General features: G+C 42.5%; 6 protein-coding genes across 7 annotated transcripts in view; all 6 read right to left on the bottom strand.

The window, feature by feature from the left end:
- The window catches only part of LOC141013154 (protocadherin gamma-A2-like), a 107,182-nt gene that overhangs the window by 82,906 nt on the left and 5,985 nt on the right, over positions 1–18,291 (bottom strand). The window lies entirely within an intron of this gene.
- Positions 758–3,157, bottom strand: LOC141013510 (protocadherin gamma-A9-like). The gene has a single exon (XM_073487264.1). It carries the CDS (start codon positions 3,155–3,157, stop codon positions 758–760), a length of 2,400 nt encoding a protein of 799 aa, XP_073343365.1.
- Positions 3,290–6,180, bottom strand: LOC141013508 (protocadherin gamma-A5-like). Its single transcript, XM_073487260.1, has 2 exons — positions 3,793–6,180; positions 3,290–3,355 (listed from the first exon to the last, which is right to left on the bottom strand). Exons 1-2 carry the CDS (start codon positions 6,175–6,177, stop codon positions 3,290–3,292), a joined length of 2,451 nt encoding a protein of 816 aa, XP_073343361.1. The 5' UTR covers positions 6,178–6,180.
- On the bottom strand, positions 7,402–10,503 carry LOC141013507 (protocadherin gamma-A2-like). Its single transcript, XM_073487259.1, has 2 exons — positions 10,466–10,503; positions 7,402–9,805 (listed from the first exon to the last, which is right to left on the bottom strand). The coding sequence occupies exons 1-2, from the start codon at positions 10,501–10,503 to the stop codon at positions 7,402–7,404; spliced, it is 2,442 nt and encodes an 813-aa protein (XP_073343360.1).
- Positions 10,959–13,361, bottom strand: LOC141013506 (protocadherin gamma-A2-like). Its single transcript, XM_073487257.1, has one exon. The coding sequence runs from the start codon at positions 13,350–13,352 to the stop codon at positions 10,959–10,961; it is 2,394 nt and encodes a 797-aa protein (XP_073343358.1). The 5' UTR covers positions 13,353–13,361.
- Positions 14,963–17,356, bottom strand: LOC141013505 (protocadherin gamma-A5-like). The gene has a single exon (XM_073487256.1). It carries the CDS (start codon positions 17,354–17,356, stop codon positions 14,963–14,965), a length of 2,394 nt encoding a protein of 797 aa, XP_073343357.1.

The raw sequence follows: 18,291 nt of genomic DNA, 5'->3' as shown, positions 1-18,291 counted from the left end.
CTTCTTGGTAATTAAACGTGTCAGCAATGACCAGCACCAAGCTGATAAATTCAACAACTAACATCATTCACCTGCCCTTTTTCTTTGCCACAGAGATGGAGCACAAGACGACTCATCGTCATATATGCAGCATGGAAATGTTACTCTGACAACATAATACACACTTACTGACTATTCTCTATTCATTCTCCACAGATTTAAATTTGATTTCAAAGTGACAAACACTCTTCATTTGTTGCTGTTGGTGTGTCTTTGCTGGGACTAATAGTTGATCAACAGGAGGTGGATAATGCAAACAACATACATGTAGAAAACTACGAAGTCACCCAAAAAGGCTGACACTGACCAGTTCTGAAAATTCCTGGATTACATTCAACAACTGTATTTTTTTTTTACCATGATGTGCCCTACTTTTTGCATATTCTAAAGTATTCCTACTATTGTAACACATATAAAGTATGATGAGGGTAGGGCTTGTATGTATAGGATTGAAAGGATCAAAGCTTAAATGTTACTGAATTTTACACAAGAGACTACTAGGTATGTCAAGATTTTATAAGACAATTAAAATGTGAAGTAGTGGATATTAAAGTGTCTTCTACAAGTATAAGGGCGGCCATTTGTAAGGATGCAAAACTGGCTAAAGACGAAAGAATAGCCACATTATGAACTTTCTAAGATCTGCAAGGTTAGTGAGCAACACTTCTGTCATGAATAGAAACAAATGCTGTCAGAAGGTGCAATGCCACACTTCATGTCATTCCACAAAACTAACCTCTATAGGAGAGTCTGGTTCATCCAGGATGCTCTTCTCAATCTGCATCCGCTGCATCGTCGCTGTAGAACTGGGGTCCATTATCAACACGTTCTGACTACCAGCTCTGCCGAACTTACAGTCACTCTTTCTGGAGTCAGTCGTCCTGCACACCTCGTAGTTGTACACGTGTGGGAGAGTCCCTGTCCCCAAAGTGTCTGAGTAACGTGGAGGATAATATGGAATCACAGGGAGACTGGAGTGATACAGGACGCGAGACTGTCTCCATCTGTAGATTTTCACTGATATAATAACCACTAAACACGTGATGAAGAGGAAGGACACTACAGCCAAAGCCAGCACTAAGTAAAAAGTCAGGTTGTCATTGTACTCCTTGTCGTGAGGAAAGTCGGTGAACTCCGACATCACTTCAGGGAAGCTGTCCGCCACCGCCACGTTAACAATGACTGTAGCTGAACGAGAGGGCTGCCCGTTGTCCTCCACTATAACAGTCAGTCTCTGTTTCACAGCATCTTTATCAGTCACCTGGCGGATAGTTCTGATTTCTCCATTCTGTAAGCCCACTTCAAACAGCGCCCTGTCTGTGGCTTTCTGCAGTTTATAGGAGAGCCAGGCATTCTGTCCAGAGTCCACATCAACAGCCACCACTTTAGTCACCAGGTAGCCCACATCTGCTGAACGAGGCACCATTTCAGCCACCAGAGAGCCACCAGTCTGGACTGGGTACAGAACCTGAGGAGGGTTGTCGTTCTGGTCCTGGATCATTATTTTCACACTCACATTACTGCTGAGTGGAGGAGAGCCTCCATCCTGCGCTTTGACGCGGAACTGGAAATCTTTGATCTGCTCGTAGTCAAAAGAGCGCACTGCATGGATGACTCCACTATCAGCACTGACGGACACATATGAGGAGACTGGCACTCCGTTAACAGAGGAGTCCTCCAGGATGTAAGAAACACGAGCATTCTGGTTCCAGTCAGCGTCTCTGGCTTTCACTGTGAATATAGAGAGGCCTGGTGTGTTGTTTTCTACAATGTAGGCCTCATATGAGCTCCTCTCAAAGACAGGCGCGTTGTCATTCACATCAGAGATCTGTAAGGTGAGAGTGACGCTACTGGAGAGGGAGGGCACTCCTTCATCAGAGCAGGTCACTGTGATATTATACTCAGAGACTCTCTCTCTGTCCAGATCACTGTCTGTCACTAAACTATAGAAATCATTTGAAGAAGTTGTTATAGTAAAGGGTATGTTGCCATTTATTCTACAGGTCACTTGACCATTGTTATTTGAATCTGGGTCAAGGACACTGAACATAACTATGACTGTATTTTGGGGAGAGTCCTCTGGGATCGAATCAGATTTGGAGAGTATACTGATTACAGGCTTGTTATCATTAATATCAATAACATCAACTATGACCTTACTGGAATCAGAAAGACCACCACTGTCATTAGCTTCAATATCAATTTGATAATACTTGGCTTTTTCATAGTCCACTGCCCCAACTAAAATCACTTCACCTTTTTCATTGATTGTAAATATGTCAGAGACACTGTCCATAGTGGTCGACACTGAATAAGACACGTCCCCGTTTGTTCCTTTGTCTGCATCAGAGGCACTCACTGTTGTCAGTGTTGTTCCTTTCGGAGAATTTTCCGCTATGGCTGCCTTATAAACTGACTGCATAAAAACAGGAGCATTGTCGTTTGCATCGAGCACAGTCACATAGATCTTTACTGTACCAGACATCTGAGGTTCCCCTCCATCTACAGCTGTTAACAGCAGTGATATTTGTTCCTCTTTCTCTCGATCTAACGGCTTGTGTAAGACCATTTCGACCTTTTTATTTCCATCTGAATGACTTTGTATTTTCAGTACAAAATTATCTGTAGGTTTCAAGCTGTAATTTTTCAGACCATTGACGCCAATGTCGGCGTCAACCGCTCTTTCTAACACAAATTTAGACCCTGTAACAGCGGATTCGCTAATTTCAAAACGTTTCTCCTCATTTTTAAAACTGGGGCTGTTGTCGTTGATGTCGGTAATCTCTACTGTAATTCGAAAAAGCTCCATTGGGTTTTCTAGAATAATCTGCAAATGCAGAGCACAAGGCGTCGTCTGTCTGCAGAGCGACTCTCTGTCGATCCTCTCTTTAACGAGCAGGAGTCCCCTTTCTCTACTCAGCTCGATGTACTCTGCACTGTCGCCTGTAAATATACGGGCTTTACCTGATTTCAATCTTTTCACATCCAAACCTAAATCCCGTGCTATGTTGCCTACAACAGAGCCCTTCGCCATTTCCTCCGGAATGGAGTAGCTGACTTGACCGAGGACTGAACCGAGAGAGAATATCGAGATGAAAAACAACACTTGCCGTCTCATTGTTCTATCCACAGTTTACGGTGCGCCACAAAAAGGGTGTCGGACTCAGGTTCACAATAAAAATATTTCCATGTGAAGATAAAAAAGGAAAAGGAATATCGATACAATCCGCAAATGTTGAAGGAGAATACATCAACTGAGTGTATCCATCGAGGAGACAATTTGTCCGTGAACACTGCTCTCTGCCTTTCTCTTTCTCTGAAATAAGGACATGACATGGGAGGGTCTGCTTTAAATCCTGTCTACATCTGCAACACGTTGACCAACAGCGGCCCATAGAGTTCAAAGAGTGACATTGCAAGAAAGGTAAACCTAAAATCAGCTCGACATAGTTGAAGAATCTGCATTTTATGCGCTACAGAAACAATGAAACAACTTTAAAATGAATCGTAAACGTGGGGCACTGTCCATACAATCATCATCAAATTGGCATGTATGAGCATGAAAAATAAATGTCAGAATAACCAAAACAACTCCAGGAAAATTATTCGAGCTGTGAGACACGTACTGAGAGAGAGGAAAAAGTGGTAGAGGGGTTACTGCCTCTGTCCGAGGTGCTGAAATTAAGATGTCAGCGAGCAGACAAACATTTAAACATGCAGCTTTGTCACAACCAAAAGGGGAACATTTCTAACCTCTAGAGGAGAGTCTGGTTCATCCAGGATGCTCTTCTCACTCTGTATCCGCTGCATCGTCCCTGTAGAACTGGGGTCCATTATCAACACGTTCTGACTACCAGCTCTGCCGAACTTACAGTCACTCCTTCTGGAGTCAGTCGTCCTGCACACCTCGTAGTTGTACACGTGTGGGAGAGTCCCTGTCCCCAAAGTGTCTGAGTAACGTGGAGGATAATATGGAATCACAGGGAGACTGGAGTGATACAGGACGCGAGACTGTCTCCATCTGTAGATTTTCACTGATATAATAACCACTAAACACGTGATGAAGAGGAAGGACACTACAGCCAAAGCCAGCACTAAGTAAAAAGTCAGGTTGTCATTGTACTCCTTGTCGTGAGGAAAGTCAGTGAACTCCGACAGCACTTCAGGGAAGCTGTCCGCCACCGCCACGTTCACAATGACTGTAGCTGAACGAGAGGGCTGCCCGTTGTCCTCCACTATAACAGTCAGTCTCTGTTTCACAGCATCTTTATCAGTCACCTGGCGGATAGTTCTGATTTCTCCATTCTGTGAGCCCACTTCAAACAGCGCCCTGTCTGTGGCTTTCTGCAGTTTATAGGAGAGCCAGGCATTCTGTCCAGAGTCCACATCAACAGCCACCACTTTAGTCACCAGATAGCCCACATCTGCTGAACGAGGCACCATTTCAGCCACCAGAGAGCCACCAGTCTGGACTGGGTACAGAACCTGAGGGGGGTTGTCGTTCTGGTCCTGGATCATTATTTTCACGCTCACATTACTACTGAGTGGAGGAGAGCCTCCATCCTGCGCTTTGACGTGGAACTGGAAATCTTTGATCTGCTCGTAGTCAAAAGAGCGCACTGCATGGATGACTCCACTTTCAGCACTGACGGACACATATGAGGAGACTAGCACTCCGTTAACAGAGGAGTCCTCCAGGATGTAAGAGACACGAGCATTCTGGTTCCAGTCAGCGTCTCTGGCTTTCACTGTGAATATAGAGAGGCCTGGTGTGTTGTTTTCTACAATGTTGGCCTCATATGAGCTCCTCTCAAAGACAGGCGCGTTGTCATTCACATCAGAGATCTGCAAGGTGAGAGTGACGCTGCTGGAGAGGGAGGGCACTCCCTCATCAGAGCAGGTCACACTTATATTATACTCAGAGGCTCTCTCTCTGTCCAGATCACTGTCTGTTACTAAACTATAGAAATTATTCGTTGATGCTTCCAAAGTGAAAGGTATATTATCGTTGATAAAGCATTGAACCTCTCCGTTTTCTCCTGAGTCCCTGTCCTCAATATTTATCATTGTAACAACTGTATTGAGTTTGGCATCCTCTGAAATCACAGTTGACTTTGACATTATGTTGATTTCAGGCTTGTTGTCATTAACATCTTGCACATCGACAATTAACTTGGAAGAATCAGTGAGTCCTCCCTCATCACTGGCAAGTAAATTAATTTGATAGTTTCGTGACTCCTCAAAGTCAATATTTCCAATTAAAGTCACTTCACCAGTTTCCTCATTTATCTCAAATACTCTCCCGACGTCATCTAACGTATTTGTGATTGAATAAGTTATTTTACCATTAGAGCCCTGATCAGCATCTGAGGCTGTAACAGTGGCTACAACAGTTCCTTTAGGTGAATTCTCAGTAACAGTAGCTTTGTATGTTTGCTGTGTAAAAACAGGAGCATTATCATTAGCGTCTAAAACTGTGATGACAATCAGCATTGTTCCTGACATCTGCGGCTCTCCTCCATCTACAGCCGTCAACACGAGAGATATCTGCTCTTGTTTCTCTCTGTCTAAAGGCTTCTGTAGCACCATCTCAACGTTTTTATTCCCATCAGCGTTATTGTGCAGCTTCAGAGCAAAATTATCTGTTGGTTTTAATTCGTAGCTTTTAAGATCGTTAATTCCAACATCAAGATCCACAGCCCTTTTCAGTACAAATTTTGCCCCGAGAGTCGCTGACTCGCTAATCTTGAATTTCATCTCATTTTTTTCAAAGGTTGGTGCATTATCATTAATGTCAGTGATCTGGACAGTAACCGTGTAAAATTCCATAGGATTTTCCAAAATGATCTGAAAATGTAAAGCACACGGCGTCGTCTGTCTGCAGAGCGCCTCTCTGTCGATTTTCTCTTTAACGATGAGGACTCCTCTTTCTCTGTTCAGCTCGATGTACTGGTCGCTGTCTCGTGTAAAAATTCGAGCTTTACCAGATGTGAGACGTTTCGTTTGTAAACCTAAATCGTGTGCTATATTACCGACTAAAGATCCTTTCGCCATTTCCTCCGGTATTGTGTAGCTGACCTGCCCGAGCACGGAGCCGACGAAGAGGACACAGATAAACAGCAGTACTTGCCTCGCCATTGTTCTATTCCAGTTATTTCCGTGTGATTCAGTGTTTATATCCCAAAAATATGATATCGATTCCACAATCAAACCTCAGTTTAGCGCCCGCATAATCCACAAAAGAGGAAGAAGGTCTCAAAGGTCGATGTTTTCTTTTCAAATATAGTACAAGACTCGAGAGTCCGTTCCTTCTCGTCGAGCTCTTTCTTTATTATGTCGACGTTACATGGGAGGTGCTGCTACAAACCTACAGTCAGCCATCGACACTCTGGTCAACAGCGGCCCTAAGAGTCCACATCATAAAACTGCAGAAAACCAACACAATAATCCTGTTCAGAGGACTTTCCATGAAATAACTCTGAAGTTGCATGAAAGTGATTTTGAATACAATGACAATGTCAACATGTTCTCAGTCCCATATCTTATCTCAAAAGGTGTTGTTGTACGTTTTTGCAGTCAATATTAAGCCACCTTTACTATATAACGCTGCATTTACTCTGTCACATATAACAGAATGCAGCCATTTGATTGAGGGAATGAAAACACAACATAGATTAAAGGAGTTTGAAACGATTTAGCCAGAAACCTGAATTGTGTACAAACGTATTTCACCATACAAACTGTGAACACTGAAGCAAGGTAAGACAAGCAGACACATTTGATGTCGCTGTCCGACGTTCTGAAATGGATACATTCTGATGAACGACCGACATCACCCCTCACTCCTGTCACGATACACATATTTTCTGTACTGATGCCCACAAAAAATATTATTGCGAAGACAAGAAGACGACCACATTACATATTATGCGGAAAATTCGCCAGTGTGTGTTCAAAATCAGTGGCAAAATATAAAAACAACAGGTTTATGGGTATGGGAAGGAAGTAGTGAAACAATCAGCTGAGCTTTTAAACATTATGCCAAGTCAGATTGTAAAAAAAATGACAGTTGTGTATCTGCCTCTAAAACAAGTTAAGAAAGAGGAAAGCAACAACGATATTAATACTAAACCCATACCATAGAACTGAACGTCAGCACAGAGATATGAAAAGAGATGGAAACACTAATGGATCCCTTTAAAGGACGAAAATTAAGTGATGAGGCCAAAAGAACAAATACAGACAGTTTAAGTAGACATGAAGATGATCTCTAATCCAGCGATTCGCATTATGTCTACTGGAAAACTATACGTGCTTTAAATTTAAAAGATAAATACCATTGTTTATCGTGAAGAAACAACGTTAAAACAGTCTAACCTCTAGAGGAGAGTCTGGTTCATCCAGGATGCTCTTCTCAATTTGCATCCGCTGCATCGTCCCTGTAGAACTGGGGTCCATTATCAACACGTTCTGACTACCAGCTCTGCCGAACTTACAGTCACTCTTTCTGGAGTCAGTCGTCCTGCACACCTCGTAGTTGTACACGTGTGGGAGAGTCCCTGTCCCCAAAGTGTCTGAGTAACGTGGAGGATAATATGGAATCACAGGGAGACTGGAGTGATACAGGACGCGAGACTGTCTCCATCTGTAGATTTTCACTGATATAATAACCACTAAACACGTGATGAACAGGAAGGACACTACAGCCAAAGCCAGCACTAAGTAAAAAGTCAGGTTGTCATTGTACTCCTTGTCGTGAGGAAAGTCAGTGAACTCCGACAGCACTTCAGGGAAGCTGTCCGCCACCGCCACGTTCACAATGACTGTAGCTGAACGAGAGGGCTGCCCGTTGTCCTCCACTATAACAGTCAGTCTCTGTTTCACAGCATCTTTATCAGTCACCTGGCGGATAGTTCTGATTTCTCCATTCTGTAAGCCCACTTCAAACAGCGCCCTGTCTGTGGCTTTCTGCAGTTTATAGGAGAGCCAGGCATTCTGTCCAGAGTCCACATCAACAGCCACCACTTTAGTCACCAGATAGCCCACATCTGCTGAACGAGGCACCATTTCAGCCACCAGAGAGCCACCAGTCTGGACTGGGTACAGAACCTGAGGGGGGTTGTCGTTCTGGTCCTGGATCATTATTTTCACGCTCACATTACTACTGAGTGGAGGAGAGCCTCCATCCTGCGCTTTGACGCGGAACTGGAAATCTTTGATCTGCTCGTAGTCAAAAGAGCGCACTGCATGGATGACTCCACTATCAGCACTGACGGACACATATGAGGAGACTGGCACTCCGTTAACAGAGGAGTCCTCCAGGATGTAAGAAACACGAGCATTCTGGTTCCAGTCAGCGTCTCTGGCTTTCACTGTGAATATAGAGAGGCCTGGTGTGTTGTTTTCTACAATGTAGGCCTCATATGAGCTCCTCTCAAAGACAGGCGCGTTGTCATTCACATCAGAGATCTGTAAGGTGAGAGTGACGCTGCTGGAGAGGGAGGGCACTCCTTCATCAGAGCAGGACACACTAATATTATACTCAGAGGCTCTCTCTCTGTCCAGATCACTGTCTGTCACTAAACTATAGAAATTATTGGCCGATGTTTTTAAAATGAAGGGTACATTTTCACTGATAAAACACTGCACTTTTCCGTTTTCTCCTGTGTCTTTGTCCTCAATATTTATCATTGTAACAACTGTATTGAGTTTGGCATCTTCTGAAATCACAGTTGACTTTGACATTATGTTGATTTCCGGCTTGTTGTCATTTACATCTTGCACATCAACAATTAACTTACAAGAATCAGTCAGTCCTCCATCGTCACTTGCAAGCAAATTTATTTGAAAATTTCGGGACTCCTCAAAGTCAATATTGCCAATTAAGGTAACTTCACCAGTTTCTTTGTTGATCTTAAATACTCTCCTGACATCATCAAATGTATTAGTGATTGAATAGGTTATTTTACCATTAGAGCCCTGATCAGCATCTGAGGCTTTAACAGTGGCTACAACAGTTCCTTTAGGTGAATTCTCAGTAACAGTAGCTTTGTATGTCTGCTGTGTAAAAACAGGAGCATTATCATTAGCGTCTAAAACTGTGATGACAATCAGCATTGTTCCTGACATCTGCGGCTCTCCTCCATCTACAGCTGTCAACACGAGAGATATCTGCTCTTGTTTCTCTCTGTCTAAAGGCTTCTGTAGCACCATCTCAACGTTTTTATTCCCATCGGCGTTATTGTGCAGCTTCAGAGAGAAATTATCTGTTGGTTTTAATTCATACCTTTGGAGATCATTCATTCCAACATCAAGATCCTCCGCCCTTTGTAGGACAAATTTTGCCCCGATTATAGCTGACTCACTTATTCTAAATCTGATTTCCCCCTCCTCAAAGTTTGGTGCGTTATCATTAATGTCAGTGATCTGGACAGTAACCGTGTAAAACTCCATAGGATTCTCTAAAATAATCTGAAAATGTAAAGCACACGGCGTCGTCTGTCTGCAGAGCGCCTCTCTGTCGATCCTGTCTTTGACGAGGAGGACTCCTCTTTCTCTGTTCAGCTCGATGTACTGGTCGCTGTCTCGGGTGTAAATTCGCGCTTTACCTGAAGTCAAACGTTTGCTTTCTAAACCCAAATCTTGTGCTATGTTACCGACTAAAGACCCTTTCGCCATTTCCTCCGGTATTGTGTAACTAACCTGCCCAATTACCGAGCCAAGGGAAAGGAGAGAGATCAACAACAGCGCTAGTCCCTCCATTGTTCTATCCGAGTATATTCTCAGCGAGGCTCCACAGTCCGGTTATTTATTCCATAAACTGAGATCCAGTCCAAAGTAAATCACAAATGCAGCAGCTGTATAATCCATACAATCAAAAGAAGAGTCTTGGACCTCGTCGTGTCTGTTATATATTCAACATATCCAGAATGTCTGTTCTCTCCCGTCGTGTTCTCTCTTCATTATGGCGATGGTACATGGGAGGTGCTGCCACAAAACTACTCTCAGCCGTGCACACTCTGGTCAACAGCGGCCCTAAGAGTTCATTCCACAAAACTACACAAGACCTACATTAATTCATCTCTGCAGAAAACGTGCTCTGAGAAAGGTCTCACCTGAAATAATGAAATAAAAGCCGAATAAGTAACATTATTCTCCTCACAAACAATGAGCTGCCGCCTCAAATCCGTTTATGGTTCTAATTTCTCCCCCTTTTTTAACTTCAGTTATAAGAATATGTAGAAAGAGACACAAACCACAGTAAAGTTATAAGAGTGAGGGGAAAATTAGAAAAGAAAAGAAAAGAAAAAACAACAAAACTACTTAGACATATGAGTAATACAAATCATGAAAACATGCGGACACAGAGGAAGAAGCTGAGTACAGAAAGTCGCTGTCCGAGGTGTTGAAATGATGAAAGTCTTACGAACGGCCACCACTATTGACAGTCACAAGAGCTTTCATGTAGACACAATTATTGCATGTACCGATCTTAACATACACATTAAAACGTCGCTGGTGTTTGAAAGAAATAATATATCAACAATTTGGATGACCAAACATATACCAACACTCTGTCACTGAAGAACTATGAATAGAAATGGGCAGCATTTTGGATACCATATACAGCGCTTATGATGGCATGTTATTAGTTGCTATTGAAAGCCAGAAGGTAAGTATACAAACAACCTGCATGAAAAACAGGTCAAAGTAGTCTGACCATAGTCCGTTTTAACACACAACGCATCCAAGTCAAAGTAACGTACATGTGAACTAGAACAGCCTGTCAATGACTGAGAATGCAAATAATGAGAAGCTGTCCATGGTTCTGAAATCTATGAAATAGCGTGTAAGAGTCCACGATCGATGCAACTAAACACTGAAAGACAAATGAAAGTGGAGAGACGAAACTGCATTATTTAACTGACCTCTAGAGGAGAGTCTGGTTCATCCAGGATGCTCTTCTCACTCTGCATCCGCTGCATCGTCGCTGTAGCACTGGGGTCCATTATCAACACGTTCTGACTACCAGCTCTGCCGAACTTACAGTCACTCTTTCTGGAGTCAGTCGTCCTGCACACCTCGTAGTTGTACACGTGTGGGAGAGTCCCTGTCCCCAAAGTGTCTGAGTAACGTGGAGGATAATATGGAATCACAGGGAGACTGGAGTGATACAGGACGCGAGACTGTCTCCATCTGTAGATTTTCACTGATATAATAACCACTAAACACGTGATGAACAGGAAGGACACTACAGCCAAAGCCAGCACTAAGTAAAAAGTCAGGTTGTCATTGTACTCCTTGTCGTGAGGAAAGTCAGTGAACTCCGACAGCACTTCAGGGAAGCTGTCCGCCACCGCCACGTTAACAATGACTGTAGCTGAACGAGAGGGCTGCCCGTTGTCCTCCACTATAACAGTCAGTCTCTGTTTCACAGCATCTTTATCAGTCACCTGGCGGATAGTTCTGATTTCTCCATTCTGTGAGCCCACTTCAAACAGCGCCCTGTCTGTGGCTTTCTGCAGTTTATAGGAGAGCCAGGCATTCTGTCCAGAGTCCACATCAACAGCCACCACTTTAGTCACCAGATAGCCCACATCTGCTGAACGAGGCACCATTTCAGCAACCAGAGAGCCACCAGTCTGGACTGGGTACAGAACCTGAGGGGGGTTGTCGTTCTGGTCCTGGATCATTATTTTCACACTCACATTACTACTGAGTGGAGGAGAGCCTCCATCCTGCGCTTTGACGCGGAACTGGAAATCTTTGATCTGCTCGTAGTCAAAAGAGCGCACTGCATGGATGACTCCACTATCAGCACTGACGGACACATATGAGGAGACTGGCACTCCGTTAACAGAGGAGTCCTCCAGGATGTAAGAAACACGAGCATTCTGGTTCCAGTCAGCGTCTCTGGCTTTCACTGTGAATATAGAGAGGCCTGGTGTGTTGTTTTCTACAATGTAGGCCTCATATGAGCTCCTCTCAAAGACAGGCGCGTTGTCATTCACATCAGAGATCTGTAAGGTGAGAGTGACGCTGCTGGAGAGGGAGGGCACTCCCTCATCAGAGCAGGTCACACTGATATTATACTCAGAGGCTCTCTCTCTGTCCAGATCACTGTCTGTCACTAAACTATAGAAATTATTTGTTGATGTTTTTAGATTAAATGGAACATTTTCACTGATAAAACACTGCACTTTTCCATTTTCTCCTGAATCTAAGTCCTCAATATTTATCATTGTAACGACTGTACTGAGTTTGGCATCCTCTGAAATCACATTTGATTTTGACATTATGTTAATTTCCGGCTTGTTGTCATTTACATCTCTCACATCGACAATTAACTTACAAGAATCAGTGAGTCCTCCATCGTCACTAGCACGCAAATTTATTTGAAAATGTTTTGACTTTTCGTAGTCAATGTTCCCAATTAAGGAAACTTCTCCATTTTCTTTATTTACCTCAAATATTTTCCTGATATTTCCTAACGTATTAGTGATTGAATACGTTATTTTACCATTAGAGCCTTGATCAGCATCTGAGGCTGTAACAGTGGCTACAACAGTTCCTTTAGGTGAATTCTCAGTAACAGTAGCTTTGTATGTTTGCTGTGTAAAAACAGGAGCATTATCATTGACGTCTAAAACTGTGATGACAATCAGCATTGTTCCTGACATCTGCGGCTCTCCTCCATCTACAGCCGTCAACACGAGAGATATCTGCTCTTGTTTCTCTCTGTCTAAAGGCTTCTGTAGGACCATCTCAACGTTTTTATTCCCATCAGCGTTATTATGCAGCTTCAGAGCAAAATTATCGGTTGGCTTTAATTCGTATCTATGAACACCATTAATTCCAACATCAAGATCCTCAGCTCTTTCCAGATCAAATTTTGCCCCGGTGATCGCTGACTCACTTATTTTAAAGGCAATTTCACCCTTTTCAAAGGTTGGTGCATTGTCATTAATGTCTGTGATCTCGACAGTAACCGTGTAAAACTCCATCGGATTCTCTAAAATAATCTGAAAATGTAAAGCACAAAGCGCCGTCTCTGTACACAGCACCTCTCTGTCGATCCTGTCTTTGACGAGGAGGACTCCTCTTTCTCTGTTCAGCTCGATGTACTGGTCGCTGTTCCTCGTGTAGATCTTAGCTTTACCGGATATTAAACGTTGTATTTCTAAACCTAAATCTTGTGCTATATTACCCACTAAGGAGCCTTTCGACATTTCTTCCGGAATAGAGTAACTGACCTGCCCGAAAACCGAGTCGAGCACAAGGAGAGAGACAAACAACAGTACTTGCCGATTCATTGTTCTATCCGATATTTCCCCACTGAGGCTTCACACTCTGTTTATATTCCAGAAAAAACAGATATCTCTTAAATACTGATGTGAGAAGTCAAACAAACAGCTCCATAATCCACTCGTTAGAAGCAAATCTCTTGCATGTCGAAATTTCTCCTCTTCTTTTAAAAAGATGTTTCGCAGTCAGAAATGTCCGTTCTTTCCCCGTCGTGATCTCTCTGTATTGTGTCGACGTAACATGGGAGGTGCTGCTACAACCCTGCTCTCATTCAGCAACACTCTGGTCAACAGCGGCCCTAAGAGTCCACATTATAAAACTGCAGAGCACCAACTAAAATTCAACACCGGAGAACACACTGTAAACCATCCGGACATTAAGTTACAGTACATTTACTTAAGTAATATCCTGGACTGCCCAAAAGACTGCGAGATGAAGACCTGAGTCATATACCTCATGTGATAGTAGGTCATGACAATAATATATTTAAAAGAGAATAGTGAAAGACACGGTTTATCAGATACTGAAGATTTATAAGGGATAGATGGATATAAAATCATATAGAAGAAGAATAAGACAAACACCTCGGAAAACAAAGGTCTCTCTACACAATGATAATTTGGGGGAATAAATGACAAGAATACAGGAAGATACCAATATTCATACTGTGGATACAGCAGCTGACAGACAAGATAAACATGTGGCTGTAATATTTAGGTTGCTGTCCGCAGTGCTGAAGTGAATCAACTCTGAATGAGAGTTAAAACTCCCATACTGCAATAGTTGTTTGAGTAACATGATAGTATACAGTGCTAAAACATCTGGAATCTGTTTTGAAAATTTTGAATGAAAACACAGTAATGTCGAATACTCCCAGGGTCACTACTGCTATAAATATTGCTAAAAGGAATAATCATTATTATTACCACTGTTTTCAAAACAAACCATCGTGTCTTGCAAGAAGACAAGTTGAGGTTAAAATGTTTTTGAAATTCCTTTAAGGAATGATCAAGTTGTGTTCACCTAAACTGTCTGAAAAAGAATCTAATTTACGAAGTTAGACAGAGAATAAAACCCCGTCCCCTAAAAGCAAAATTAATATATCGTAATACCAGAGAAGTCATTTGGATGTTTAATCAAAACCAGACACCAAGTTTCCCTCCAGAGAAATTACAGAATTGAAGAAAGGTTGCCATTTAAGAAAGGACAAAAAAACAACAACTTTTAAAATACAAATGTTCTCAAAAGAGCTAAGAAGTCATATGGACAGAGACTTTGACAGATATATGAAGTGTTTAAAATTCACATATCCAATTATCTGTCATTGAAGGCTGTAACAGATTTACTATTAAAAAGGTCTGTGGGGGGAAATAAATAAAAATGAGGGAGTTAGACCACTCAAACATCTATGGCAAAACTCGGTTCGCTCTGACACGCAACACATCCACGTAGAAGTAAGGTAGGAGAAAAACAGTACAACAGCCTCTCATTGAGTGAGAAAGTAGAAATTGAGGTGCTGTCCATGGTGCTGAAAACGGCGGAAAGCGTGCAGTAGTACACGATCGATGCAGTTTAGAACTAAAAGCGAAACAAAGACAAATAGACGAAACTGCATTATTTAACTGACCTCTAGAGGAGAGTCTGGTTCATCCAGGATGCTCTTCTCATTCTGCATCCGCTGCATCGTCGCTGTAGAACTGGGGTCCATTATCAACACGTTCTGACTACCAGCTCTGCCGAACTTACAGTCACTCTTTCTGGAGTCAGTCGTCCTGCACACCTCGTAGTTGTACACGTGTGGAAGAGTCCCTGTCCCCAAAGTGTCTGAGTAACGTGGAGGATAATATGGAATCACAGGGAGACTGGAGTGATACAGGACGCGAGACTGTCTCCATCTGTAGATTTTCACTGATATAATAACCACTAAACACGTGATGAACAGGAAGGACACTACAGCCAAAGCCAGCACTAAGTAAAAAGTCAGGTTGTCATTGTACTCCTTGTCGTGAGGAAAGTCAGTGAACTCCGACAGCACTTCAGGGAAGCTGTCCGCCACCGCCACGTTAACAATGACTGTAGCTGAACGAGAGGGCTGCCCGTTGTCCTCCACTATAACAGTCAGTCTCTGTTTCACAGCATCTTTATCAGTCACCTGGCGGATAGTTCTGATTTCTCCATTCTGTAAGCCCACTTCAAACAGCGCCCTGTCTGTGGCTTTCTGCAGTTTATAGGAGAGCCAGGCATTCTGTCCAGAGTCCACATCAACAGCCACCACTTTAGTCACCAGATAGCCCACATCTGCTGAACGAGGCACCATTTCAGCCACCAGAGAGCCACCAGTCTGGACTGGGTACAGAACCTGAGGGGGGTTGTCGTTCTGGTCCTGGATCATTATTTTCACACTCACATTACTACTGAGTGGAGGAGAGCCTCCATCCTGCGCTTTGACGCGGAACTGGAAATCTTTGATCTGCTCGTAGTCAAAAGAGCGCACTGCATGGATGACTCCACTATCAGCACTGACGGACACATATGTGGAGACTGGCACTCCGTTAACAGAGGAGTCCTCCAGGATGTAAGAAACACGAGCATTCTGGTTCCAGTCAGCGTCTCTGGCTTTCACTGTGAATATAGAGAGGCCTGGTGTGTTGTTTTCTACAATGTAGGCCTCATATGAGCTCCTCTCAAAGACAGGCGCGTTGTCATTCACATCAGAGATCTGTAAGGTGAGAGTGACGCTGCTGGAGAGGGAGGGCACTCCTTCATCAGAGCAGGTCACACTGATATTATACTCAGAGGCTCTCTCTCTGTCCAGATCACTGTCTGTTACTAAACTATAGAAATTATTTGTTGATGTTTTTAGATTAAATGGAACATTTTCACTGATAAAACACTGCACTTTTCCGTTTTCTCCTGAGTCTAAGTCCTCAATATTTATCATTGTAACAACTGTATTGAGTTTGGCATCCTCTGAAATCACATTTGACTTTGACATTATGTTGATTTCCGGCTTGTTGTCATTTACATCTCTCACATCAACAATTAACTTACAAGAATCAGTGAGTCCTCCCTCATCACTGGCAAGCAAATTTATTTGAAAATGTCTCGATTTTTCGTAGTCAATGTTCCCAATTAAAGACACTTCTCCGTTTTCCTCATTAACCTCAAATACATGTCTGACATTGTCTAATGTATTAGTGATTGAATAAGTTATTTTACCATTAGAGCCCTGATCAGCATCTGAGGCTGTAACAGTGGCTACAACAGTTCCTTTAGGTGAATTCTCAGTAACAGTAGCTTTGTATGTTTGCTGTGTAAAAACAGGAGCATTATCATTGACGTCTAAAACTGTGATGACAATCAGCATTGTTCCTGACATCTGCGGCTCTCCTCCATCTACAGCCGTCAACACGAGAGATATCTGCTCTTGTTTCTCTCTGTCTAAAGGCTTCTGTAGCACCATCTCAACGTTTTTATTCCCATCAGCGTTATTGTGCAGCTTCAGAGAGAAATTATCTGTTGGTTTTAATTCATAGGTTTGAAGATCATTAATCCCAACATCAAGATCTACAGCCCTTTTCAACACAAATTTTGCTCCGATGATCGCGGATTCACTTATTTTGAATTTCATCTCACCCTTTTCAAATGTTGGTGCATTATCATTAATGTCTGTGATCTCGACAGTAACCGTGTAAAACTCCATCGGATTCTCTAAAATAATCTGAAAATGTAAAGCACAAAGCGCCGTCTCTGTACACAGCACCTCTCTGTCGATCCTGTCTTTGACGAGGAGGACTCCTCTTTCTCTGTTCAGCTCGATGTACTGGTCGCTGTTCCTCGTGTAGATTTTAGCTTTACCGGATATCAGGCGTTTTATTTCTAAACCTAAATCTTGTGCTATATTGCCAACTAAAGAGCCTTTCGACATTTCTTCCGGAATAGAGTAACTGACCTGCCCGAACACCGAGTCGAGCACAAGGAAAGAGACAAACAACAGTACTTGCCGATTCATTGTTCTAGCCGATATTTTCCCACTGAGGCTTCACACTCTGTTTATATTCCAGAAAAAACAGATATCTCTTAAATACTGATGTTAGAAGTTAAACAGACAGCTCCATAATCCACTCGTTAGAAGCAAATCTCTTGCAGGTCGAAATTTCTCCTCTTCTTTTAAAAAGATGTTTCGCAGTCAGAAATGTCCGTTCTTTCCCCGTCGTGATCTATCTGTATTGTGTCGACGTTACATGGGAGGTGCTGCTACAACCCTGCTCTCATTCAGCAACACTCTGGTCAACAGCGGCCCTAAGAGTCCACATTATAAAACTGCAGAGCACCAACTAAAATTCAACACTGGAGAAAACACTGTAAATCTTCTGGACATTAAGTTACAATACATCTACCAATATAATATCTTGGACTTCTCATACGACTGAAGGAAGAAGACTTGAGTCATATTCAGCAAGTTTACCCTCAAAATGATTGTAAATATACATTTAAAGAGAATAGACACCCCACTGAAGACACTGTTTATGAGACGTCCCAGGGATGGGTGGATACAAAATCCGATTGAATGACTGGGACTGACAAATAGCTCAGAAAACAAAGGTTTCACTACATTTTTTTAATTATGGGGGAAATGAAAAGAGCAAAGAAAGAAACAGTTATTAAAACTATGTAAAAAGCCGTGGACAGACATATGTTGATGTCCTATTTATGTCGCTGTCCGCAGTTCTGAAGTGAATCACATATGAATGAGAGCCAGACTGCACAAGCTGTTCAAGTAACGGGATGTTAAGGTATAAAATATCCGGAAAATATTGCTGATACAATACTACTACTACTACTACTACTAATAATAATAATAATAATAATAATAATATGTATTACTATTGTAAAAAAAATCGTCGTGTCGTTCACGATGCAAAGTTTAAGTTAATACCTATTCGA

Source organism: Pagrus major, chromosome 18 (assembly GCF_040436345.1).
Source record: "Pagrus major chromosome 18, Pma_NU_1.0".
Classification (NCBI taxonomy): domain Eukaryota; kingdom Metazoa; phylum Chordata; class Actinopteri; order Spariformes; family Sparidae; genus Pagrus; species Pagrus major.
The sequence above is the reverse complement of the archived record's forward strand: the minus strand, read 5'-3'. Positions and strand labels throughout refer to the sequence as shown.

Excerpts from the sequence above, each read along its gene's own strand:
- LOC141013505 (XM_073487256.1), bottom strand. The coding sequence starts at position 17,356 with ATGAATCGGCAAGTACTGTTGTTTGTCTCTTTCCTTGTGCTCGACTCG.
- LOC141013506 (XM_073487257.1), bottom strand. The coding sequence starts at position 13,352 with ATGAATCGGCAAGTACTGTTGTTTGTCTCTCTCCTTGTGCTCGACTCG.
- LOC141013510 (XM_073487264.1), bottom strand. The coding sequence starts at position 3,157 with ATGAGACGGCAAGTGTTGTTTTTCATCTCGATATTCTCTCTCGGTTCA.
- LOC141013507 (XM_073487259.1), bottom strand. The coding sequence starts at position 10,503 with ATGAAAGCTCTTGTGACTGTCAATAGTGGTGGCCGTTC. Across the intron at positions 9,806-10,465 it reads GTCAATAGTGGTGGCCGTTC|AACAATGGAGGGACTAGCGC; the intron begins GTAAGACTTTCA and ends ATACTCGGATAG.
- LOC141013508 (XM_073487260.1), bottom strand. The coding sequence starts at position 6,177 with ATGGCGAGGCAAGTACTGCTGTTTATCTGTGTCCTCTTCGTCGGCTCC. Across the intron at positions 3,356-3,792 it reads AACCAGACTCTCCTCTAGAG|AGAAAGAGAAAGGCAGAGAG; the intron begins GTTAGAAATGTT and ends TCCTTATTTCAG.